This window comes from Cetorhinus maximus, chromosome 30, assembly GCF_964194155.1.
Source record: "Cetorhinus maximus chromosome 30, sCetMax3.hap1.1, whole genome shotgun sequence".
NCBI classification, from domain to species: domain Eukaryota; kingdom Metazoa; phylum Chordata; class Chondrichthyes; order Lamniformes; family Cetorhinidae; genus Cetorhinus; species Cetorhinus maximus.
This window is the reverse complement of record NC_135908.1, coordinates 6,241,668-6,266,499: the sequence shown is the minus strand read 5'-3', so window position 1 is coordinate 6,266,499 and position 24,832 is coordinate 6,241,668. Positions and strand designations below refer to the sequence as shown.

Here is a 24,832-nt window from a genome sequence, read left to right as displayed (position 1 = left end):
CACATACTAAAATTACCAACACTAACTTCAAATGCATTAGAAATACTAATTTATTACAAATACTAACTATATAAAATGACAAATACTTATTGCATATAGTAACTAATTACAAATATTAATTACATATACTAATTTCCAACCCTAACCAATCACATATACTAACTGGTAAGTTGTCCGTGGCTTTGCCCACATTCAGCTGATGGATGTAGGACTTTATGAAATGCAGGGCAGTGATGGAATTGGCATATGGATATCAGAAGCCAGCTCCACAAAGCCACTTAGTAGCCAAAGGTTGCAGCTATGTCATGACAGTTGACATAGCAAAATTCAATGTGAAATATTGATAGGAATTTGCAATGGGAAATACTGATGGAAAAGCATGATCAAAATCTGACGACAGGAAATAAGATCTGTGGACCCTAGCCACCATTTTTTTAAAAAATAATCGACAGATGTTTCCAAAAGAAATATTCAGATCAAAAGGAAATTTGCAGATTAAGGCTTCATTTTGCTTTGTCAATGAGATTTTCAAGTGAGTTGTGTTAATGTTATGTTAATTGTATTGTTAAGATTAAGGATAAACAGGGTAGAGGGTATTGGTTGATTAAGTATCTTGAACACATATAAAGAGGGACTGATAATCGTCATGTTACTGAACTAGTAATCCAGGGGCCTGGACTAAGTATGTGGAGAAATGAGTTCAAATCCCGTGACAACTGGAGAATTTAAGGTCAATTAATTAAATACTGGTGACAAAGTAACTACTGGATTGTTATAAAAGTCCATTTTTGTTCACTAATACCCTTTGTACGCCGAGGTGGTCAAGAAGTTAAGGTGATGGATTATTAGTCCATTGTGCTTTGCCCGTTTGAGTTTAAATCTGTCCTTGTCCATGATTTATCCTTTGCTTCTGTGTGTATGGGTATAAGAAAGTGGTATCGGGCTCAAATTGGGACTAATCTAGTGATCATAGTAATTTTTGTCCCTTTTAGGGGACGCCACTTAGCGAATGAGTTAATTTGTTAATTAGTTTATTTTTGCTAGTTCTCAAAAGAGTATAAAAAGGGACTGCGGGGGCACTGGTGTGTTGGTAGATAGGAAGGAGGCAGAGATATGTAATGCTGCATGCTGCAAATAAACCTACTATCAAGAGAAGAATCTAGGTTCATACTTCACTTTCTGTGTCTAGGTTCATACTTCACTATCCGGCTTGGATCCATTTAACAAGTTACTGATCTATACAGGTCAGGAAGATTTCAGGTCATTCCCTCGTCTGCACTGTGATAGCTAGGCCAACAGAAGGTGGTGGTGGAGTGCGGTGGGGTGGGGTGGGGTGGGGTGGGGTGCTGAAATTTGCTTTGGCGGGCTGGAATCCCTCTCCTGATCCTAATCTGGTGAGGAGCCAATGGGACTGAGGCCAGGAGGACTGAGGCCTTCACCAGTGTGGGAGTGGGAGCGAGGGGGGTAGGGGGAGAGGAGGGAGTGGTGGTGTTGGGTGGGGATGAAGGGCAGTAGATAACAGGGAGAGAAAAGGAGGAAGGATATTTTAAAGATGTTTGAAGCACAGGAGTGCATCTACATTCAGATACTGTTAAGAGACCTTGTATTTTCATTACTCACTGTTATATAAAAACTTCACTAGTTTATTCATCAGTGGTGCCAATTCAAACGAACGGTACCATGCCCAATATGATCTAATTATAGTCACAGCTCACAGATTTAACTCATTCAGTTATCTTTTATTTCACTTTTATTTAAACAAACACTAGGAACCCAGTCAATCTTCTTTTCCGGGGGAGATGGTGACATCATGGTAATATCACTGGACTAGTATCCCCAAAGGCCCAGGCTCTGGGGACAGGGGTTTAAATCCCACCACAGCAGCCGGTGTACTTTAAATTCAATTAATAAATCTGGAATTAAAAGCTGGTCTCAGTAACAGTGACCATTGTAGGTTGTTGTAAAAATCCATCCAGTTCACTAATGCTCTATAGGGAAGGAAACCTGCTGTCCTTACCTGGTCTGGCCTACATGTGACTCCAGACCCACAGCAATGTGGTTGACTTTTAACTGCCCTCTGAAATGGTGTGACAAGCCACTTGGTGCAAGGGCAATTAGGAATGGGTAACCAATGCTGGCCTTACCAATAACACCCACATCCCATGAAGGGTAAAAAAATAAAGTTGAGGTGTAGATGAATCGTTTTCGAACAGAATGGAGGGGCTGAATGGCCTCCTCCTCTTCTTGCGTTTGTATATTGGAGTGCCACTTTCTGTCAATCACAACTGAACATCACTTCCCAAGTTGGCCATTGAGGAACCATAATTTGGTCCTTTCAAGCCTATCGTTTAGAAAAAAATGGCCACACATAACAATGAACAATGAACAGGGTGTTAAAGAAAAGGAACAAAAAACAACTTGTATTTCTATAGCGCCTTTCATCTCGGGACATCCCATGGTGCTTTTCAACCACTGAAGTCCTTTATGAAGCGTAGTCACTGTTGCCATTTCTGAAACAGAGCAGCCAATTTGCGCACAGCAAACTCCCACAAACAACAATGTGATGATGACCAGATAACCTGTTCCTGGTCGAGGGATAGGTATCAGCCAGGACACCGGAAGAGTAACCCCGCTCCACTTTGAAATCATACCACGGGATGTTTGACATCCACTTGGGAGGGCAGACCAGGCCTTGGTTTTAGCATCTCTTCCGAAATATGGCACCTCTGACAATGCAGCACTCCCTCAGTACTGCACTGGGTGTCAGTGTGAATTATGTGAAAAAAAACTCACCTTTCAACTTCCCTCACTAAAATTAAAAACAAATTATTCTGGGTAAAAGTTTGTCTTGGCACGCAATACTATAAATATCTATATTATAATTTTATGAATAATATATTTTTCCACAATTGATCATGCTTAGAACTGTTGCCACATTATTAAGGGCTAATATTGCTGTTCCGATTCTGAACTGATGCATTAGGAGCTGTATTATTGTAGGTGGGTTGGATTCATAACGAGGCAGAACTTAGAAGGATATCGGTTTGGCAAAGAAGTTGGTGTTGCACATAAGAAATAGGAGCAGGAGTAGGCCATTCAGCCCCTCGTGCCTGTTCCGCCAGTCAACAAGATCATGGCTGATCTGCTTGTGGCTTTAACTCCACTTTCCTGTCTGTCCCCCATAACTCTTGACTTCTTTGTCAATCCAAAATCTAACTCAGCCTTGAATATATTCAATGACCCAACCTCCACTGCTCCCTGGGGAAGAGAATTCCACAGACTAATGACTCTCTGGGAGAAGAAATTCCACCTCGTTCCGTCTTAAATGGGAGACCCCTTATTTTGAAACTGTGTCCCCAAGTTCTAGATACCCCCCGCAAGGGGAAACATCCTCTCAGCATCTACCCTGTCAAGCCCCCTCACAATCGTGTGGTTCAATAAGATCACCTCTTAATTCTTCTAAACTCCAGTGAGTATAGGCCCAGCCTGCTCAACCTTTCCTTATAAGACAAACCCTAACTCCCAGGAATGTTGATCGCACAACATTCTATACACAGTAAGATCCCACAAACAGCAACTGGAGGACGAGCCACTTGCACTTTAAAAGAGTCACCTGACATAAAAGGAATGGGAAGAATTTTCCAGTGTTAAAAGGCAGGGTTTTTTTTGGTTTTTAGAACAACAGAAGTTCTTTTTGAAACAGAAGACAATTTGCCAATATCTTTCTTATAGATCTCCAACTCACCTATCGACTTTCTCACCATTTCTATCCCTCATCTCTACTCACCGTCTCGCCACATCCTTCACCCACCTTGCTTCCCTCAACCTATCCACCTCCTCCCATCCCTCAAAACCCTCCAGAAATGCATCTAATTTCCTCTTGCCCCAACTTACGTTGCCTGGGAGCGCTCGATGGGGACAGTGTAGTGCTCGGTGTTCGACGAGCGTGATATTTAATAACTTATGGGCAGGTGAGTATGACAGTTAATTGTTAATCACAAGGTAGGCTAAAAGACTGAGAAATTGAATACTCAGTTGAATTTATAATTTAATCATGTAGGAGCTCACCACCACAAGGAGTGGTTGACGTGGATAACAGGGGGTGCATTTAAGGGGAAGCTGGACAAACACGAGGGTAAAAGGAGATGTTGACAGGGTGAGATGATTGCAATAGAAGGCGGCTTTGTGTGGATCATAAACACCAGCATGGACTTGATGGACCAAATGGCCTGTTTCTGAGCAGTAAGTTTGATGTGATACTATCTGAAAACCAACATAATTAACGGGGGTAAGGCTTTAATAAAAAAGTGAAAAGAAAAGAGGTAAAGAACATAGAGCACAGGAGGTAGCAATCTTCAGAAGAGATCGAGAGTGGGGCCTCACTGGTGAGAATAAGGAGTTTCCTTCCTCCTGGTTATGAATATGGTGAAACCCATCCTGCTCCACCACCTCAGGGCTGCATCTTATTTCAACTTGTCCTCTGGGGTCCCAGAGTGTTAATATGACTTCTGTCCAAATGGTGTGTTCTGAGTAAGTTGTTTGGTTTTAAGACCCAGCTGTATAAAGGTCTTTTCCTGTAGCTTATGTGGACTTTATAGAGTTATGCGTAAAGCGATGAAGTGTGGAGATTTCTTGAACCTAAACAGCAAGGTCAACATTCTCCAACAACTTATTCCAAAACTCAATTACCCTTGGGGTAGAAGGTGTCCCATCAACTGCCCAGCTTACTCCAAACCTTCTCCCTTTAAGGGGGATTTGAAGCCTTTACCAGATGGAAGAGTTTGCCTGGGAGCAACGTCAGTCGTTTTGTGAAGCAGTAATACTTCAACGAGGTCAAATACTGGCTCAGATCAGTGAAGATCCGGAACACAAAACCAACATAGTCCCTCAGGCTGGATGCTTATTTGTAACACAGTCAGTCCTAGTGCCCCAGTCCAACTCCTCCAGTTGGGTAACCTGTGGAATCATACAGCACAGGAGGCCATTCGGCCCATTTTGCTTGTGTTGGTTGTTTGAAAGAGCCATCCGATTAGTTCCCCTCCACCTGCTCTACCCCCAGAATCCTGAAAATCCTTCCTTTTCGACTATTCATCCAGTTCCTGCCACAGATGGATCTGATTCCACCACCCTTTCAGGCGGCACATTCCAGATCATTACAATTCACGACCATTCCCAGTTCCCCTCTGGCACTTTTTGCCCATGATCTTAACCTGTGTCCTCTGGTTACCTACCCTCCTGCCAGTGGAAACAGTTTCTCCCTATCTCCTTCATCACAACCCCCCTCATCATTGGGGAACACCACACGCCGTTGGATCAAACGTGACAACAAAGCAAGTCGTTAAAGTGAGTGAGAGGGAGAGAGAAGATGGGGAAAGGGCAGACTCTGGAGGGCCATGTTTGCCCCCGTTGGGTGGGACCTACTACTGACTGATCACTGGACAAGCAACTGTGGGGAAGAGGTGGTTCCCTGGCAAAGAGATTAAAACCTGGGACAACATAGGAGAGGGAAACTAACTGATAGGTTTAAATAATGACCCAGGTCCGTGTCACAATGCGTAGTCAGGAAACAGAGCAGGTTTCCCCATCCTCCCCCCACCCAACCCCACCACCAAGCACCCCCACTTCATTTAAAGCAGTTACACTTTAGACCATAACTGACTGAATTCTTGGACCCACCACTGCTGTCTTCAGGAACAGGTTGCGGCTGCACGTGCTGTGAGTGTAGGTGGTGATGCTGATGCAGGAGGTGACAGTGAGAAACCAGGAGGTCCCCGTCAGCTTTTGGCGTCCCGCTGTCCAGTTGTCCTACTGGTGGAGGCCAGGGCAGTTCTTTTATTACCTTAATCTCTACTGTAGAGGGTGGCGTAGAGGGGGAGAGGGGGGAGAGGGGGGGAGTCAGGGGGGAAGGGAAGAGGAGGACGAACAGGAGAAAAAAAAGAGAAATGAGAACAATCAGGCAAGGTTGAGCAGAAAAGTCTTAGAAAATGTTTCAGATAAAGCGAGAGAGATAAAACCTCTTGTATAAGAAGGATAAAGGCGAGTGCAGAGCGTAAAGTCATTCTCCTTCCTCCAATCACTCTAGTGGATGTGACACTCCTGTAAACCTTACTCCCCGAGAGTATTGCAGTGATGTTGGACAGCTCACAGCTCCAAATCTCAGTGGCAACATAATACTAAGTTACTGTTAGTTACCGGACTCAATAGGAAAACTGAGATAGTGTTACCATTCAACTGGAGCGCTCAGTACCCTTCTCCACTTGCAGACAGCAGGTTATGGATCCAGGTTCCACTCCGGTGCAACACTGAGTCCCACTGAGCCCGTTTTTAAGGTTCAAACTGGCATTGACGATCCCTTGACAGTCTTCCCAAGGACTAAAACTTCCCCCAGTTTCATGGCCATCGTTCAGCTATTCTCGTTAAGGCGATTTATAACTTGGGGAATCTAAAACACGGGGGCCCAGTCTCAGGATAAGGGGCCGATCATTTTGGACTGAGATGAGGAGAAATTACTTCACTCCAAGGGTTGTGAATCTTTGGAATTCTCTACCCCAGAGGGCTGTGGATGCTCCATCATTGAATACGTTTAAGGCCGGGATAGACAGATTTTTAGTCTCTCAGGGAATTAAGGGGAGTGGGCAGAATCACAGCATTGCTATAACACAGGAAGAGGCCATTCAGCCCGCCATGTTTGCACCAGCTCCCGGAATGAGCAACTCACCTAGCGCCATTCCCCCACCTTCTCCCCGTAACCCTGCACATTCTTCCTCTTCAGATAATAATCCAATTCCCTCTTGAGAGCTCAATTGAACCTGCCTCCACCACACTCCCAGGCAGCGCATTCCAGGTCCTAACCACTCGGTGGGTGAAAAAGCTTTGCTTCACGCCTCCATTGCTTCTTGTGTCAATTACCTCAAATCCTTTCCCTCTGCTTCTCGATCCTTCCACCAACGGGAACAGTCTTTCTCTATCTACTCTGGCCAGGCTCCTCATGATTTTGAATGTCTTTATCAAATCTCCTCTCTAAGGAAAACAGTGCCAGCTTCTCCAATCTATCTACGTAACTGAAGTTCCTCATCCCTGGAACCATTCTTGTGAATCTTTCGTTTGACCACACTCCCAAAGGAACCTTTCAGCTGAGGAGAGTTGGATTGCACTGGGTAACCATTAGCAAGCAGGAAACAGGCCGATTTCACCTCTCCCTAAGCCCGAGGCTCGATGCAGTGTCCCCAGCGAGATCGACTAACTCCACCTAGGGTGGCCTGGTCTGGGCCCCTCTTGGAGGGGCACCATACTCCCTACCTTGGGGTCCCATTGAAACCCGACCCGGGTAAGAGATAGTGCCTCCTGGGGAAATAACATGGGGAAGAGGAAGGTAAAAAAAACACCCTGAAAATGCGGAACATTCAAGAAAATCTTCAAAAATGGGTATATGGGAAGATGGGTATTTATGGGGAGACGGTGACATAGTGGTCATGTCACTTGACGAGTAATCCAGAGACACAAGCCAATGCTTGGGGGACATGGGTTCAAAGCCCACCATGACAGCGGGTGAAATGTAAATTCAATTAATAAATCTGGAATTGAAAGCTAGTCTCAGTAATGGTGACCATGAAACTATCATCAGGAGCTGAAGCCCAAGATCAGTCATGATCGTACTGAATGGTGGAGCAGATTCATTGGGATATATGGTGTACTCCTGCTCATGTCTCTTGTGTCATTGTTCTTCTGACTTTGCCAAGTACAAAATGGTCACCATTCCTCCCCATGTAACAATGTAACTTCAAAGTAATTCATTAGGGGCATTGGTGTGGCACGATTAGCTGTGATATAAATGATTCCTTGGGAGAATAGCTGACCCCCATGTGATCCAGGCATATAAGAGGGCACTGGACCTTACGCAACACCAGGTCTTTCTTTGAATCTGCCACTGGAGTTGAATTTAGCCTCAATCAGAGCAGCAGTTAGGGTATGAGCACAGCCTCAGCTACCAGACATAGGGAGGAACAGACCCTGGTCAATCTTACAGAGAGGTACGTGATTAGCACCAGACAAAGGACAGGATAAGATAGGATCTGGATATCCGATACTCTCAGAGTTGAATAGTCTGCCAGCAAACATGGTACAGATCCAACTACTGGGGAGTTAGAGGAGTTTGTAATCATTCCCAACATGGATGATGGTATCGATAGTGTAAGTTACATGTACCCATCAACACCAAACTTGGAGCAACTACCAACATTTCAGCCTCTGGGTAGTATGTTCTGAAACACTCAGCCAAGTCGGAGACTCATTATTCTCATTAATGTCTGCAGGTTTTGTCACTATGGGTTAGGATGAAGGAGCAGACACATTGTTAGACAAATGCCAATGTTTGCCATGTTACCTCAGTCTTAACATCAGAATAAACTGGCAATCATACTCAAACAGGTCACAGTGTGGCTGGAGTGGAAAATAGAAAAATGGCACATGGGGGGAAGCAGGGTCTAGTCCAATGAGGGACTGGAACACATTGCTAGGAGAATGCAGAGGGAGCCCTGCTCTGTATCTAACCCCATGCTGTACCTGTCCTGGGAGTGTTTGATGGGGACAGTGTAGAGGGAGCCCTGCTCTGTATCTAACCCCGTGCTGTACCTGCCCTGGGAATGTTTGATGGGGACAGTGTAGAGGGAGCTTTACTCTGTATCTAACCCCGTGCTGTACCTGTCCTGGGAGTGTTTGATGGGGACAGTATAGAGGGAGCTGTACTCTGTATCTAACCCCGTGCTGTGCCTGTCCTGGGAGTGTTCGATGGGGACAATGTAGAGGGAGCTTTACTCTGTACCTAACCCCATGCTGTACCTGTCCTGGGATTGTTTGATGGGGACAGTGTAGAGGGAGCTTTACTCTGTATCTAACCCCGTGCTGTACCTGTCCTGGGAGTGTTTGATGGGGACAGTGTAATGGGAGCTTTACTCTGTATCTAACCCCGTGCTGTACCTGTCCTGGGAGTGTTTGATGGGGACAGTGTAATGGAAACTTTCCTCTGTATCTAACCCCGTGCTGTCCCTGTTCCTGTTTGATGCAGATACTGGTTCCAGAATTTGGGAAGTCTTTCCCCCTTTTTCCTAATCAGCGTAACATTCTTCAAAAAGCAAACAGCTGAATTATATCTCCATTAAATTATTGGTTTCTCAACCAACATAAAACCAAGAACAGGTGCGATTTGTTAATGCTTTAATTCTTCACACATTATTGTAATTGTGAGCAGATTCCCAGAACACTTGCAACAGATGTAGGCTTTCACACCATGTCATGTCGTAAATCTAACACAACGATGACAGAGTAATAAATAACATCGAAAGCTGTCAAACTAGGGAGGGCGGGGGTTGTGTGGGTGTGTGTGAGAGAGAGAGGGACTGAAAGAGAGGGAGGATTTAGTGCACGCCCATCTTGAACTGCATATCATGGGTTGGACACCATTGCTGACAGTGGGACTTCGATAGATTGTTAATGGTGGGACTGTAACATTTCTGAACTGCAAAGGATTGTCCAGCGATACCATGACAAACCTGTCCTTCCAAACGTGACTGATATCTGGAGGAAGAGTTCGAAGGTGAACAGTAGGAGAGTGAGGTATTGTGTACCTGATGGTGGATCGGACCAACTTGAGGTGAGGGTTTAAGAGTGTGGTGTGTTAAAGCTTATTGGACTGCCATTATGGTTGTCACTTTGGATTGTTACAAGTGGGCTAAATAATCATACAGCATAGGAGGCCATTCAGCCCATCATGTCTGCACTGGCTCTATGAACGAACTATCCATTTCATCATAGCTCTGCAAACATTTCCTTTCAAGTAGGGTTGCCAACCATCCAGGATTGGCCTGGAGTCTCCAGGAATTGAAGATCAATCTCCAGGTCACTGCTGTGTGCAACCCTAAAGAAAAATCATCGGGACATTAAAAAAGATGGCTGTTGTGTCATTTTCTTTGAACATTTCCTGTTACCTGATGTAAAAATATTGGAAATGGGGGGAAAATAAAAGCTGTTTGGCTGATAGTCGAGCATAATCCAATTGGGTCATGAGTCTTTTTGCTTTCCAATTGGCGTAGGAAGGCAGTCCATCACCAGGATGGATGTGTTGGCCGATTAATGGCTGGAGCGTGGGGGAAAGTCAGGGATGAAACCTCCAGGAATACATTTAATCACAGTCGGTAACCCTACTTTCAAGTATTTATCCAATTCCCTTTTGAATGTTTCTATTGAACCTGCTTCCGCCGCATTCCAGCTCATCACAACTCACTGGCTCTTAAGCCAATTACCTTCAACCATCATTGACCAGCGAAGCCATACAGGATCTGCCCCTGGCGATTCAGTGCATACACCACACCCATAGCCATCGCAGTCTTGCGCTCGACATGCTTAGTGTAGGTGACCGAGTCCCCAGTGCCATTTTCAATGAAAACTTTCAGGACTCTGCGGCCCTCTTCGTATATAAGACGGGAGATGCCTCTGGCACCCTCGACACGAGCCAGACGGCAAACAAACCGGCTTAGTAACACTCCGGGTATTATCACCAAGCACGTTGCAGTGCTGCTTGGCTCTGCCTTTGCCCAGTCCCTTGCCACCCTTCCCTCTACCCGACTGGGTTCACAGTCACTGACAAACGAGCCTCAAACCTGCGGCCTCTCGTTACTGACCCTGCCACAAGTGGAAAAGGTTTGTCCAAACCCTCCCCCCCACACCCACTTTGGAATCTACCGATTAAATCTTGACTTCCCTGCTTCAAGAAGCACAATCCCAGTTTCTTCAGTCTCTCTCTGTGTAGCTGAAGTCCCATGTCCCCCGGTACCAGTCACTGGTAAAGCAGCCACTCCAAGGCCTTGACTCCCTTCCGACATTGGGCACAATGCTCCAGTTCGGGCCTTATCCAGTGATTTATGCAGGTTTGCCAGAGCTTTCTGAGTTTTGCACTCCGAGGGCGGGATTGTCCGACCTGCCGAAACTCAATGGATTTTTGGCTGGGATGCCGAATCTCCCGTGGCAAGTCCCATCGCGAGGCAGCTGGAAAATCCCGGCCCAAGTCTCTATTTATAAAGTCAAGGATGCCGGTTATGTTTTATTTTGAAAACAGCTTTACCGGTGTGCTCTGCCATCTTTGAAAATTGTTTATGTGAATCCCCTAAGTCTCTGTTCCTTTAAAATTAGACCTGTCGGTCTCCTCTCACTCATCCTCCCAAAACAGGCCCGTGCCACACTGTACACAACATAAACTCTCAGCAGTAACACAGGCCCCAGTGCTTTAACAGGACCAGTGTAAAATCAGTTTCTATAGTAACTGCAGCAGGTTGACCGAAGCAAAATACTGCAGCTGTTGGAAATCTGAAGTAAAAAGTTCCAATATTTTCTGTTTTCATTGAAGTAGTTTTACTGCTAGGCACACACACACACACACACACACACACCAGGCATAGCGCCAAGAAACAGAAATCTGGCACAAACATTCCCTTCTCCTCTATAGCTCAGAGAGGCACTGAGGCCAATCGGAGTGCCCCAAGGCTGAACTGTCAGTCATTGTTGTACAATATCATTTGCAGACATTATGCGTTAGACAACATTCTCCTCCTGTTAGCTTAACATCGACGCTGTTTAGACTGTCAGCTGGATTTTAGTGAATTAAATGCAGTGATGCACCTTTATACAAAGTGAAGAGTTCCACTGCTTCTACCTTATGTCTTTCCTGCTTCTTACCCGCTACACTGGGACCTGGGATAGCCAGGCCAAGGTACTCTCTACTTCTGCATCCTTCATACTGCACCACTGGTGATACATTCCACACCACCACCCTCCTCTCCACCCCCCCAATTTCCTGCCAACTCCACCCCTTCTAATTTCCAATATGTGTCGTCCCTGGGATTTGTACATTCAGCACAGCTCAGGTTCACAGAGTGGGGCCTGCGCAGTTTAGGCTGCACCTGGAACTCCGGGCACATTTCTGACGGCTGATATTATTGTGACTTGTTGTTACAGCCCAAACTGCAGCTGAGCTGAGATTTCACGAAGCGTACAGCACAGAAACAGGCCATTCGGCTCAACTGGTCCGTTCTGATGTTTATGTTCCCCATCAGTATATCCATCTATTCCTTTCTCCCTCGTGTGTTTATCCAGCTTCCCCTTAAACGTATCTGTACCATTCACCTCACCCACCCTCTCTGGTAACAGGTCCCACATCCTCACCACTCTCTGGGTTAGGAAGTTTCTTCTGAATTTCATGCTGAATTTATTAGCGACTGTACAAATGTTAGGAACAGGAGGAGGCCATTCGGCCCCTCGAGCCTGCTCCATCATTCAGTAAGATCTCGGCTGATCTGATTGCAACCTCAACCCCACATTCCTATCTACCCCCGATAACCTTTCACCCCCCTTGCTTATCAAGAATCTATCTACCTCTGTCTTAAAAATACTCAAAGACTTTGCTTCCACTGCCTTTTGAGGAAGAGAGTTCCAAATACTCACTCCCCTCTGAGAGAAAAGAATTTCTCTTCATCTCTGTCTCTGGGCAGCCCCTTATTTTTAAACAGTGACCCCTGGTTCTAGATTCTAAGCTATCTTCTATTTATGGAGCTAGTTCTGGTGCCACACCCACATACCCTGCAAGCGGAAACAGATTTTCTGTGTCAATTGTATCAAACTCCCATAAGTGGAAATATCTTCTCTACATCTGTGATCTCCTTCATTATTTAAAGACATCCATTCAGGTCATTCCTTAACCTTCACTCATCCAGAGAGAAGTGGTTTGTCACAATGAAGCTATAGAGATTCCCAACTTTCTATCACTTATAGAAAGGGAGATTGGAATTTTTTCACATCTTGTGGTGATATTGTGACTGACTGTAGAAAGATGTCGGTTCTCTTTACTAACAAATCTGATTGCCACATTGTTTTGACACAGTTTACACGGTTAATACAGTGGCGCTGAGGCAATCTCCCCCACCCTAGTTTCATCAGTTAACCTCCTTTCAGTTGGCAGAGGAATTTACATTGACCAGGATCCCAAGATAACTCCCCTGGTCAGCTTGGAATTACTACCATGGCATCTCTTATTTCCACCTGAGAGGGCTCAGTTCAAAGTCTCATCTGAAAGACAGCGCCTCTGACAGTGCAGCGCTCCCTCAGCACTGACCCTCTGACAGTGCAACGCTCCCTCAGTACTGACCCTCCGACAGTGCAGCGCTCCCTCAGCACTGACCCTCCGACAGTGCAATGCTCCCTCAGCACCGACCCTCTGACAGTGCAGCACTCCCTCAGTACTGACCGTCCGACAGTACAGCACTGTCTCAATACTGACCCTCCAACAATGCAACACTCCCTCAATACTGGCCCTCCAACAATGCAACACTCCCTCAATACTGACACTCTGACAGTGCAGCACTCCCTCAGTACTGACCCTCCGACAGTGCAGCACTCCCTCAGTACTGACCCTCCGACAGTGCAGCACTCCCTCAGTACTGACCCTGCGACAGTGCAGCGCTCCCTCAGTACTGACCCTGCAACAGTGCAGCACTCCCTCAGTACTGACCCTCCGACAGTGCAGCACTCCCTCAGTACTGACCCACCAACAGTGCAGCAATAGGTCAACATGTTGCGAGAAGACAAGACTGTGAATGGGGGCCCATACGAATTGGAATGGTAAATTGGCTCAGGAATGGCAGGTGAATCTCAGGCTGTAATACAGACACATATGCACCGCTGGGGGGAAAGCGCAAGGGGGTGTGGGTCTAATTGCATAGAGATCTTTCAAAGAACTGGCACAGGAACGATGACCTGAATGGTCTCCTTCTAAACTGTATGGTTCTCTGATTCCTAACGCCCGATATCATCGATTGGGCTTCTTTCCAAGTTCTGGCACGGACCAGCCATTGTACGTCACAAGTTATTTCTCGATTATAAACTTGGACTAACAACCCGTGGGCGAGATTCCCGAATTAATCCAGAGCTTAACAACCTGCACAATTAGAAGAAAATGGACAGCACCAGGAGTTCCTGCAACTTATCTCTTGACGGGAGCAGGTTGTCTGAGAGTAATAACCCCCTCAACGTTAGTAGCCCCTACCTTCATTCCCTGCGAGGGATCTTAGCCGACGTTCCCCCAGTAAACTGCATCCCACGTTTTGCCTTTTTGGTTTGGCTGAGTTTTAGACAATGATGAGCTGTGGCTTGCCAGGCTATCTCTCCTCAGTGTTACACGATCCCAATGAATTACTTCAACAAATAGGAAAAATGTGCTACTTAAAACACCAGCCATAACTCGGTGAGCAGCCTGCTATAATTGTATCAATAGAATGCATTTTACTGCACAAGGGATTAATTAGTCTGCCTCAGCAGGACTTTACTGAGAGTTCACAGTTAAACATCACAGAAACCGTGGATTCCAGCAGTCCGGCGTCTCCTTTTGAAACTGCAGTAATCTTGTGGAACCTGAGTATACGAACAGGAGAAGGCCATTCAGCCCCTCGAGCCTGACCCACCATTCAATTAGATCACGGCTTGTCAAATCCCTTTGCCCACCTTCCGTACGCACACACAAACATACGAAATAGGAGCAGAAGTAGGCCATTCGGCCCCTCGAGCCTGCTCCGCCACGGCTGATCATTTGTGTTTCGAGTTCTCCATTCCCATCTACCCCCGATAACCTTTGCCCTAACAAGAATCTATCTACCTCTGCCTTTGGTTCAGCAGCTCTCGATATCCTCACCCAACACAAATCTATTGCTCCCCCTCCTGAAGATCTCAACCGACCCGCAGGCTCAACAGGTGCTCGTGGTCTGGACGAGATGGTCACTAATAAATCCAACAGCAATTCAGGAGAGGGTGGCTTAGATAGGGAACTCACTGTTTCGTCCTGTGGCTGGGGGTTTTTGGGGGGTGTCTATTTGCCCAAAGTATGCTGCTCAAGTCAGTAGTTTCTTAGAAACGTTACTCTTTATTTAGGGTAAGTAGTTACACATTTGGAACTCTACATGAGGTTGCAGCTTCTCCTCTTTCCAAGTCTTTTACTCTTCAGTCATTTTCTTCCCTTTGTCCTCCCTTTGAGGATCTCCTTTCTTTGCCAGCCCTGTATCTTCATTTTAAGATCTGCTGGGTCTTTTGTCCGCTGCCACCATGTTTTGTTGGGCGGTCGGAGTCTAGAAGTGGCCTTTGGGGATTGTTTATTCTCCTAAAGTATGCTGCTCGAGTCAGTAGTTTCTCAAAAACGTTTCTCTTCACTTACAACAAATATTTCCACATTTGGGCCTCTACACAAGGTTGGAACTTCTCCTCCTCTCAGATCTCTCTTACTCCTCAGTCATGTGATCCGGCATCATCATTACATTAGCATCATGGATACTTCTGATGTTAACCCTTTACTCTACACTCACTACCTCAAACAGTAGCTGAGACAAATATCATAAATATGTTTAAGGAGAAGCAGATGAAGGAGAAAGGAACAGAAGGATATGGTGATAGGGTGAGATGAAGGAGGCCCGTGTGGAGTAGAAACACCGACAGACTTATTAGGCCGGATGGCCTGTTTCTGTGCTGTACGCTGGATGGAATGGGAAAGGCAGCCTGACAATTGGGCCAGAAGATCTCAGGTTCAATTCCTGGTCTGTGGTCAAGTTAGTCGCTGATCACTGGCTCCTGATTCACTCTGGCCTCATGCCATTGGCTGATTGCTAATCCCTGGTTCTCTCTGGTCTTGTGCCATTGGCTATTCACTAATCCCTGATTCCCTGGTCTCATGCCATTGGCTGATCACTGATCCCCGATTCTCTACGGTCTCAAGCTACTGGGTATTCATTGATGCCTGATTCTCTCTGGTCTCGTGCCATTGGCTGATTGCTGACCCTCAATTCTCTTTGGTCTTGTGCCATTGGCTATTCACTAACCCCTGATTCTCTCTGGTCTCGTGCCATTGGCTGATTGCTGACCCTCAATTCTCTCTGGTCTTGTGCCATTGGCTATTCACTAACCCCTGATTCTCTCTGGTCTCGTGCCATTGGCTATTCACTAACCCCTGATTCTCTCTGGTCTCGTGCCATTGGCTATTCACTAATCCCCGATTCTCTCTGGTCTCATGCCATTGGCTATTCACTGATCCCTGATTCTCTCTGGTCTCGTGCCATTGGCTGATCCCCGATTCTCTCTGGTCTCATGCTATTGGCTATTCACTGATCCCTGATTCTCTCTGGTCTCGTGCCATTGGCTATTCACTGATTACTGATTCTCTCTGGTCTCGTGCCATTGGCTATTCGCTGATTCCTGATTCTCTCTGGTCTCGTGCCATTGTCTGTTTGCTGATCCCCGATTCTTTCTGGTCTCGCGCCATTGGCCGATCCGCAATTCTCTCCGGTCTCGTGCCATTGGCTATTCGCTGATCCCTGATTCTCTGGTCTCGCGCCATTGGTTGGTTGCCGGTCCCTGATTCTCTCTGGCCTCGTGCCATTGGCTGATTTGCCGATCCCTAATTCTCTCTGGTCTCGTGCCATTGGCAGCATTCCCAGTGTGAAACTTGCCCGGGTTGGCCAATCCAAACATGGGCAGGGACAGTCCTATGAAAAGAGAAACAGCTTTTTCCTGGCTCCGGATTGGACAGCTGCTCTTTGCATGGGACTCTGGGACCTCCAGGGTGGGGGTGAGGGAGGGGGGTGTTCGGCAGTTGCCAGGAGTCCAGTGCAAACTACTTTTGAGATGGAATCTTACATCACAACAGTGATGACACTGGATGTAAAACATTCTTGGATATCCCGAGGTTGTACGAGGCACTATCGAAATGCAAACCTTTCTTTTCAAAAACCCAAGCAAATGCAACTTTAACCAATTGCGGCTGAGGGGACACTCGGCCTCAGTACCCTCAGTCTAGGGAAGGAAGGGAGTGTAAATGGTCAAGAATTGTTACTCTTGATCACTCCTCAAGTGAGGACAGGTTTGCAGGGAGCCCTGTGAGTTGAACAGTGCAGACGCACTCAATCCCCAGGCTCACGTATGGGAAATGGTACTGAGGGTGAGGGTATCTGTCACCTGTAGGACTGTACCTCGGTAAGAGTCATCTCCAGAGAGGTGGTGGGAGGGGTCGGGAGGGGGAGAAAACCTGGGGGAACAAAACAGCACAATTACACTCAACAAATTCCACCGTATGGCCTTATAATTGGCTACGTGTAGAATGATTCACAGCTCCTGTAAAACACAGCTTGTGTTATCTAATCTATAAACAGACTGTAATGCCTCGAACATAATCAATAGAAATCCAATATCTTCCACACTGCTGATGCAATTGTTGCTTTTAATTGGCTGTGATCAATATTTGTCAGTTTGGCTCCTTTGGTAGCACACTGATCTGTGGGTTAGGAGGTGATGGGTTGGCTCACTGCAGGAGTTCAAGCACGTGGCCGGTCATTTTAGCTCCAAAATTATTCCCCAGTCAACAAATGTTTTACCTTCTCCCTAAGAAGTCACGCACAAGAAACTACCACCTAGCTCACCGCTGAAGGGTTCAAATGTCAAGCGACATTTTTGTTAACATAGAAGAGATACAGGGCAGGGGAGGGGCAGCAAGAGTGAAAGGGCAAGGCGGTGAGGTGTGCAGTTAGGCGTTTGACAGGACTGAGAATGAATGGGTCACATGTGGGAAGACAGGAGGGACAAATCCAATTTCGTCCATAAGCCATTTATATATAAACTGATTATGCTACAGCCCGCACAGAGAGGGAGGGCGTTTGAGACAGAATCAGAGAGGGTCCAGCCACAAGGGGAGAACTGAGAAACCGAGGCTTTTTCAAAAAAGCTGAGAGAATAAGCAACGATCTGCATAAAGCAGTAAATAGTGATGGGTTGTTTCCACCGATGGGAAAGCAACTAATATCTTTTACACTCATATCTTTTACACAGGGGACAGGTCGTGTAGAATTCTCAATTCACAAACTCTCATTGAAAAGTCTGTAAAATTATTAAGGGAATTAGATCTTTGCTTGACAGTCTGGATCTTTCTGTGCACTTTCTACAGGACAGTGACAAGTGGGGGGGGGTGAATGACATTTTGAAGTACAGAGAGAGAAAAAAGAGATAGAAAGAGAGGAGGAAATTCATGACAGATTTAAAAAGTGACAGACCGATGACGAAGGGACACATTTAAAATTAGAGACAAGCCATTCAGGAGAGAAATCAGCAAATGCTCCTTCACATAAAGAGTAGTGCAAACCCGCAACTCTCTCCCCCAAAGATTTACAGGGCTATGAGGAAAGAACAGGACGTGTAGCTCTAACCTACAGGCAGGGCAGATGTCCTTCTGCGCTGTAAAATTCTATGGTTCTAAAAAATTGCCGATGCTGCAGGACAATTGATATTGCAAAGACACTTCCACAGGTTTCTGCTGGTTAAGAGTATTCAGGAATGTGGAGAAAAGGCAGGGAAATGGATTTGGGTACAGATCAGTCATGATCTCACTGAATGGCAGAGCAGGCTCGAGGGACTGAATGGCCTCTTGTTCCTGTGAACCTACAAGCAGTGTGACTCACAGGAAGACAGAGTTTCATTGGTTCAGTGTGTTTGAGTGTCGAAAGTGCCCTGTGCCACTCCAGAGGGTCAGAGTTCTCAATGTCTATACTCTGCTCTGGAGGTGAAGCAATCTATGTGTAATAAAAGAAAAAAACAGTTATTTCAGCTTGGGTTTCTCCTGACCGAGAGCCAGAAATTCAGGAGCGTTTGCATCAGTGTTGCAATGTGGCTGTCAATTTGCACACAACAAGCTCCCACAAATTGGAGGGGGTGGGTGGGGGTGGTGGTGTGTCGGGGGTGGGGGGTGTGGGGGAGGTCCTGGCCAATATTTAACCCTCAACCAAAAAAAATCACTGAAACTGATCATCTGGTTAATATCACAGGACAGTTTTTGTGCCCTCAGCCCTAACCCTTCTTTTTCTCCATTTCACAAGGCATTTAGAGCTGAGAGAGACCATTCGGCCCATCCATCCATAAGGGGCTATTACGGCATCAAACTGGCTCTATCCCCCACTGTTCTGCCTGGGAGCCAGTCTCAGTCTCAGTCTTATTATTCCCTCCCTCCCCACCACCCACCATCCCACCCCCTGGTGCCCCCTCCCACCCCAACACCCCTGGTGCTTCCCCCCCCCCCCACCCCCAGCTATTTAAAGATGCGTTATTAATGTAAAAGGTGCTAAACAAGTGAACTATTCATGGAGGAGCAGGCAGCTGGAATAGAATAAAAACAAAGCATCCGGTTCTCCTTCTATTTAGATCCATTAACACATGGCAAAGGTCCAGCACTGCCTCTCTGTCTGCCCTCACTCTTCAAAAACCACATTCTACAATCACAAGTGCACAACGGCACTTATGGAAAGGTTAACTTCATAGCTTCCAAAACCACACCAGAAATTGCCTTTGAACACTGCGCTGTCAGCTGATCACAGGAAGGATGTCCAAACCCTTGAGAAAAGCAATAACTGTGATTCTGGGACATCAGGCCCGGAGGTTCTGAAGGGAAGCTTAAGGAAATCGCCTTTTGCTTCGCTCGCAAGGGAGTCTTTTTACCCAATTCAATTGAAACCTTTGGCCATTATAAAACTTTTGGAGACCCAAAGGGAAGCTGACAAGTGCGAACCGGATAAACTGCTCGCTGTGTGTGGGGAGGGTTTCAAATGCCGGAGAGAAACAAGTGACAGTCAGAGCGCGGAGGGTGGTGGAGTGGGGCAGAGTGGCGTGATGGGAGGGGGTCGGAATTTGTAAACACGCAACAAAAACCAAGTGGAGGAATCGGACAAGGACATCGAAGCCGGGATTGTTCTCTTTCGAGGAGAGAGAGAGTTAACTAACTGGAGGTTTAATGGAGGTGTTCAAAATCATGAAGGGTTTTTAATGAAGTCAATAAGTTTCCAGTGGAGAAATTTGAGTAACCAGGGGACACAGATTTAAAGCAACCGGGGGGAAAATATGATGCAGCAAATTGTGATCTGGAAGTATTCAATAGTGTCTTTTAAAATTAGAATTGGATAAATACTTGAAAAGGAAGGAATTGCAGGGCTAGGTGGAAAGAGTTGGGGAGTGGGACTAACTGGATTGCTCTGTCAAAGAGCTGATCCAGGCATGATGGGCCGAATGGTCTCCTCCTGTGTTGCATTTTTCTATGACTCTTTGACTATAAATGGGCTCAAGAGACAAGGATTGAGTGAGAAAGGAGGTGAGAAAGTTAGGATCTGTCTGAAGGGGACTCTACCTGTTTCTGAGAACAACACCTCCAAATCAATTGCCAGCAGGACAACCTGTCCCCTTTCTCCACCGCACGCAAATCACCACTTACATTGCAGCCCTGCCTTGCTGTTTAAGCTGGTGAAGGTGTACACACTGCCTCATAAGATTACCTCATCTTTCTTTTCGCAAAACTTTTCATTTTTCTTTTTACGAAATTTGAGGCCTGCGGGGGAGGCTCATCACCCTTGAGTGGTGAGGTTGATTCTGACAACCTTTAGATATCAGTGAATCATTCCTTAATGGAGCAAGGCAGCAGCCACCCAGGCAACAGCCTCTTTCAGTCTTGCCAATTGCCCAGAAGGTGCCCTGAGCAGCATTGTATTCTAAGAATAATCTTGTTGATCTCCTGCAGTCAATACTGGCTGATTTATTTTGACTTTGCTTTTCCATGCTTCAATCTTGTTGTCCTGTCATATTGGCTTGGCCCTGCAGGTTTCCCAATAAGATATAAATTAACATGTACGTTATTCCTGACAACGTACAACAGCCTGAACATTGTCAACTTTGGCCTTGGGTTGACAGACGGCCGGAACCCAACTATAATTCAGACTCACCAACTTTCAAAAAGGACTTTTTCTTTCTCCTGAGGATGCTAGAATATAATTGGTTAAGGGGTAGCTTGATTGAGGTTGTTAAGGTTTTCAAAGGGATTGGTGAGAGAAAGAGAGAGAGAGAGAGAGAGAGATAGAGAAAAAGAGAGAGGGAGAGAGAAAAAGAGAGAGGGCACTTTTTTTCTGCTGGTGGGAGATAAGGGGACAGAACATATAATCAGAGCTAGACCTTGTAGGAGAAAAGTTAGGAAACACTTCTTCACTCGAAGGGTGTTAGGAGTGTGGAACTCTCTCCCAGTTAGTTCAGTTCATAATTCTAAATCCAAGATCTAAAGATCTTTTGCCAGCCAAATATGTTAAGGGATATGGGGCCAAAGTGGATGGAAGGAGTTAAGAAACAGATCAACTATGATCTCATCGAATGAGAGAACAGGTTCGAGGGACCAAATGGCCTCCTCCTGTTCCTATGACTCCTTGCAGGGGATTCCACAAGGTGCCACTCTCCTCCGGTAACCTTCCTTCACCTTGATGCTGAGCACCATTGAGCTATTTACATGGGGAGAAATCACAGTCAAGCCAAAACCTGCTCCTCCCCCATCACGTTCGTGCACATGTGCAATCTCCAGTGGTGAGGGAGGAGGGTCCACAGGAGGGTGGGACTGGTTATTCCACCCACCTGCCTAGCCCAAGGCCACTGCGGCTACATGTAGTCTCACAAATTGTCACAACCAGTTGATGTAGCACAGACCAATGATCCTGGGCTGCCATCTACTCCTGGTTCTGTACCGTTACTTTTCTGCGTTAGACCAGGAGTTCGAGGCTGTGTCAATTACTTCTCAAGATCGTACGGTAATTAATGACTTTACAAACATCCCTTTTAAACCAACCATTCACTTAGTCCAAACTGTCCAAAGCCTTTCATTATGGGCAGAGCCTGTTGACTTTCTGTTTTTATTTCAGATTGCCAGTATCTGCAGTATTTTGCTTTTGTTGCTCATTTCCTTTCTAGTTGCTTTTCTGACTGTTTATATCTCTGACCTTTGCTCATCCATCCATTTGCCAGAGAAACAGTTTCTTCTCTACTCGTTCTTGCAGTCGAACATGTCTCCGTTAGGTCTCCTGTTAAATTTCTCTGCTCTTAGGGAGAATTCCCCCCAAACCCCTCCAGCCTCTCCAAATAACCGAAGGCCCTCAATCCTGTTTCCTTTCCTGGTCAACATCCTCTGGACCCTCTCTCAAGGGCCTTGCCATCCAATTGGCATTGTTCATGGGCGAAACAGGAAGGACAAGTGCCACAAGACGACTGGGTAGGGCGGCCAAGAAGAATCATCCAATCGGTGTAGAGTCTCCGCGTCATGAGGATGGACATGTCAGACGGCCAATGGGATTCGGCGTTGCTTGGGGGTGGGACATCATGTGACGAAACCGCTTGGAAACCATCCAATCAAAATTAGTAATCCGGCTATTCGGGCCTTTCAGAATTTCCCAAGGCGAGATACGTTTTCTTTTATGTATAGACCTTGCTGTTTCCTTACATCACAACAGCGACTGTAGCTCCTGGTTTGCTGGCTGATATTTATCCCTCAACCAACATCGGTAAAACAGATGAACAACTCATTATCAAATTCCTGGTTTTTGTGAGCTTACAGTACGCAAATTGGTTGCCACATTTCCTACTTCACAACAGTGGCTAAAAGGGAAAAACACTTGCATTTATATAGCGCTTTTCACGACCACCGGACGTCTCAAAGGAGTTTAAAGCCAATGAAATACTGAAGTGTAGTCACTTGGTGTAATGTAAGAGACATGACAATTTGCACACAGCAAGATCCCGCAAACAGCAATGTGATCATTACCAGACTGTCTGTATTTTGTGCTACTGATTGAGGGATAAACGTCGGCCAGGACGCCCTTCTTTGAAATGACGCCATGAGACCTTTTACATCCGCCTGTGAGGGCAGACGAGCCATAGTTTAACGACCCACCCAAAAGATGGCACCGCTGACAGTGCAGCACTCCCTCAGTTTTCTACCGGGTAGGTCGGCCAAGATTTTTATGCTCAAGTGGGGCTTGAACACAGAGGCGAGAGTGCTACCCACTGAGACATGGCTGGACTAGACAACACTTCAGAAAGTACTTCATTTTCTATAAAGTGCTTTGAGATCTCCTGAGGTCATAAAAGGTGCTATATAAATGCAAGCTCTTCTTTTCTCTCTTCAGCTGCCTAAGTTCTGAAATTCCCTCCCTGAACCTCTCTGCGACTCTCCTACTTGGAATAATCCCTTAAAACCCACTGTGCATCACTTGTGTCCCTGTTTTTATTTCATACGGCGAATGGTTCAGGCCTGGAAGTGTGGTGGAGGCAGGTTCAATCGAGGCATTGAAGAGGGCATTAGATGATTATTTAAATAGAAACAATGTGCAGGGGTACGGGGCAAAGGCAGGGCAATGGCACTAAGTCAGAATGCTCATTCAGAGAGCTAGTACAGACACAATGGACCGAATGGGCTCCTTCTGCACCATAACAATTCTGCGATTCTGGCTTTAATCACTCTACCATTGATGGCTGTGTCTTCAGCTGTCTAGACCCTAAACTCTGTAATTCCCTCCATAAACCTGTTACCTCTTTCTCCCTCCTTAAGACATTCCTTAAAACCTATCTCCTTTTACCAATCCTAATATCTCTTTACGTGACTCAGTATCAAGTTTGGTCTGATAATGCTCCTGTGAAGCATGCCTTGTGGGGGGGGAGGTTTTACTATGTTAAAGGTGCTATATAAATGCAAGCTGTTGTGGTATTTAAGGGGGTAGTAGGTGACTCATCGATAGCTGCCAGGCTGAACATTTCATCATTGCTGTTCAGGAGGCCAGGAGCCTGTTTATGTTGGACCCGTGATCAGTGTGTCGCACCAGTACTTCCTTCCATGTCAGTGCAGTAACAGCCTAGGCCTGCAGGCCTCTCTTTCCACCACACTTACACTCATTGTTCCCTCATTATGGAGCGACAGTGAAAGACGTCAACAACTGTTGACCAACAGGGTCAACAGGTCAACGCAAGCAAGCTTGTTAACAAAAAAATATATTGTTTCCCCTTCCTGTTTTTCCGAGATCTGTCATCGCCCCTTTGTAGTGAATCATACAATTGTAGAATGGTTACAGCACAGAGCAAGGCCATTCGGCCCATTGTGGCAATGCCAGCTCTCTGCAAGAGCGACTCACCTAGTCCCACTCCACCCATCCCGCCCCACCCCACTGTCTTTTATCCATACGGTTACCAACCCTCCAGGATTGGCCTGGAGTCTCCAGGGATTGAAGATCAATCTCCAGGACACTGGGGTGTGCAACCCTGGAGAAAAATCATTGGGACATTGAAAAAAATCTTTCTTGTCATTTTCTTTGAACATTTCTCTTTATCAGTAAAAATATTGAAATTGGGGGTAAAAAAGGTTATTTGGTTGACGGTCAGGCATCATCCAATTGGGTAATGAGGTCTTTTGCTTTCCAGTTGGCAGAGGAAGGCAGTCTGTCACAAGGATTGATGTGTTGACCAACTAATGTCTGGAACGCGGGGGCAAATCATGTGATGGAACCTCCAGGAATACATTTAATCATAAGTGGCAACCTTTGTGGCCCAGTAGATAGCTTTGCTATGGATGCTATCCAATTCCCTTTTGAAAGCCTCAGTTGAATCTGCCTCCACCACACTCTCAGGCAGCGTATCCCAGATCCTAATCACTCGCTGCGTGAGAAAGCTATTCCTCATTTTGCCAATGCTTCTTTTGCCAATCAGTGTCCTCTGGCTCTCATCCTATCTGCCAACGGGAGCAGTCTCTCCCTATCCACTCTATCCAAACAACTCTCAATTTTGAACAGCTCTATCAAATCACCTCTTAATCTTCTCTTCCCCTAAGAGAACAGCACCAGCTTCTCCAGTCAATCCTTGTAGCTGAAGTTCCTCATCCCTGGAACTACCCGCCTGAACTTCTCCTGCGCCCTCTCTACCT

The 24,832-nt window shown here is 46.1% G+C and overlaps 1 protein-coding gene across 2 annotated transcripts in view; it reads right to left on the bottom strand.

The window, feature by feature from the left end:
• shf (Src homology 2 domain containing F) overlaps nt 1–24,832 on the bottom strand; it is a 208,533-nt gene that overhangs the window by 70,351 nt on the left and 113,350 nt on the right. The window contains exon 4 of one of the 2 annotated variants that reach the window (XM_078532370.1): nt 5,677–5,850. The exons of the other annotated variant lie outside the window; for it this stretch is intronic. Coding sequence (XP_078388496.1) covers nt 5,677–5,850 — 174 coding nt within the window. The remainder of the gene's footprint in view (nt 1–5,676; nt 5,851–24,832) is intronic. 2 annotated transcript variants of the gene reach the window in all.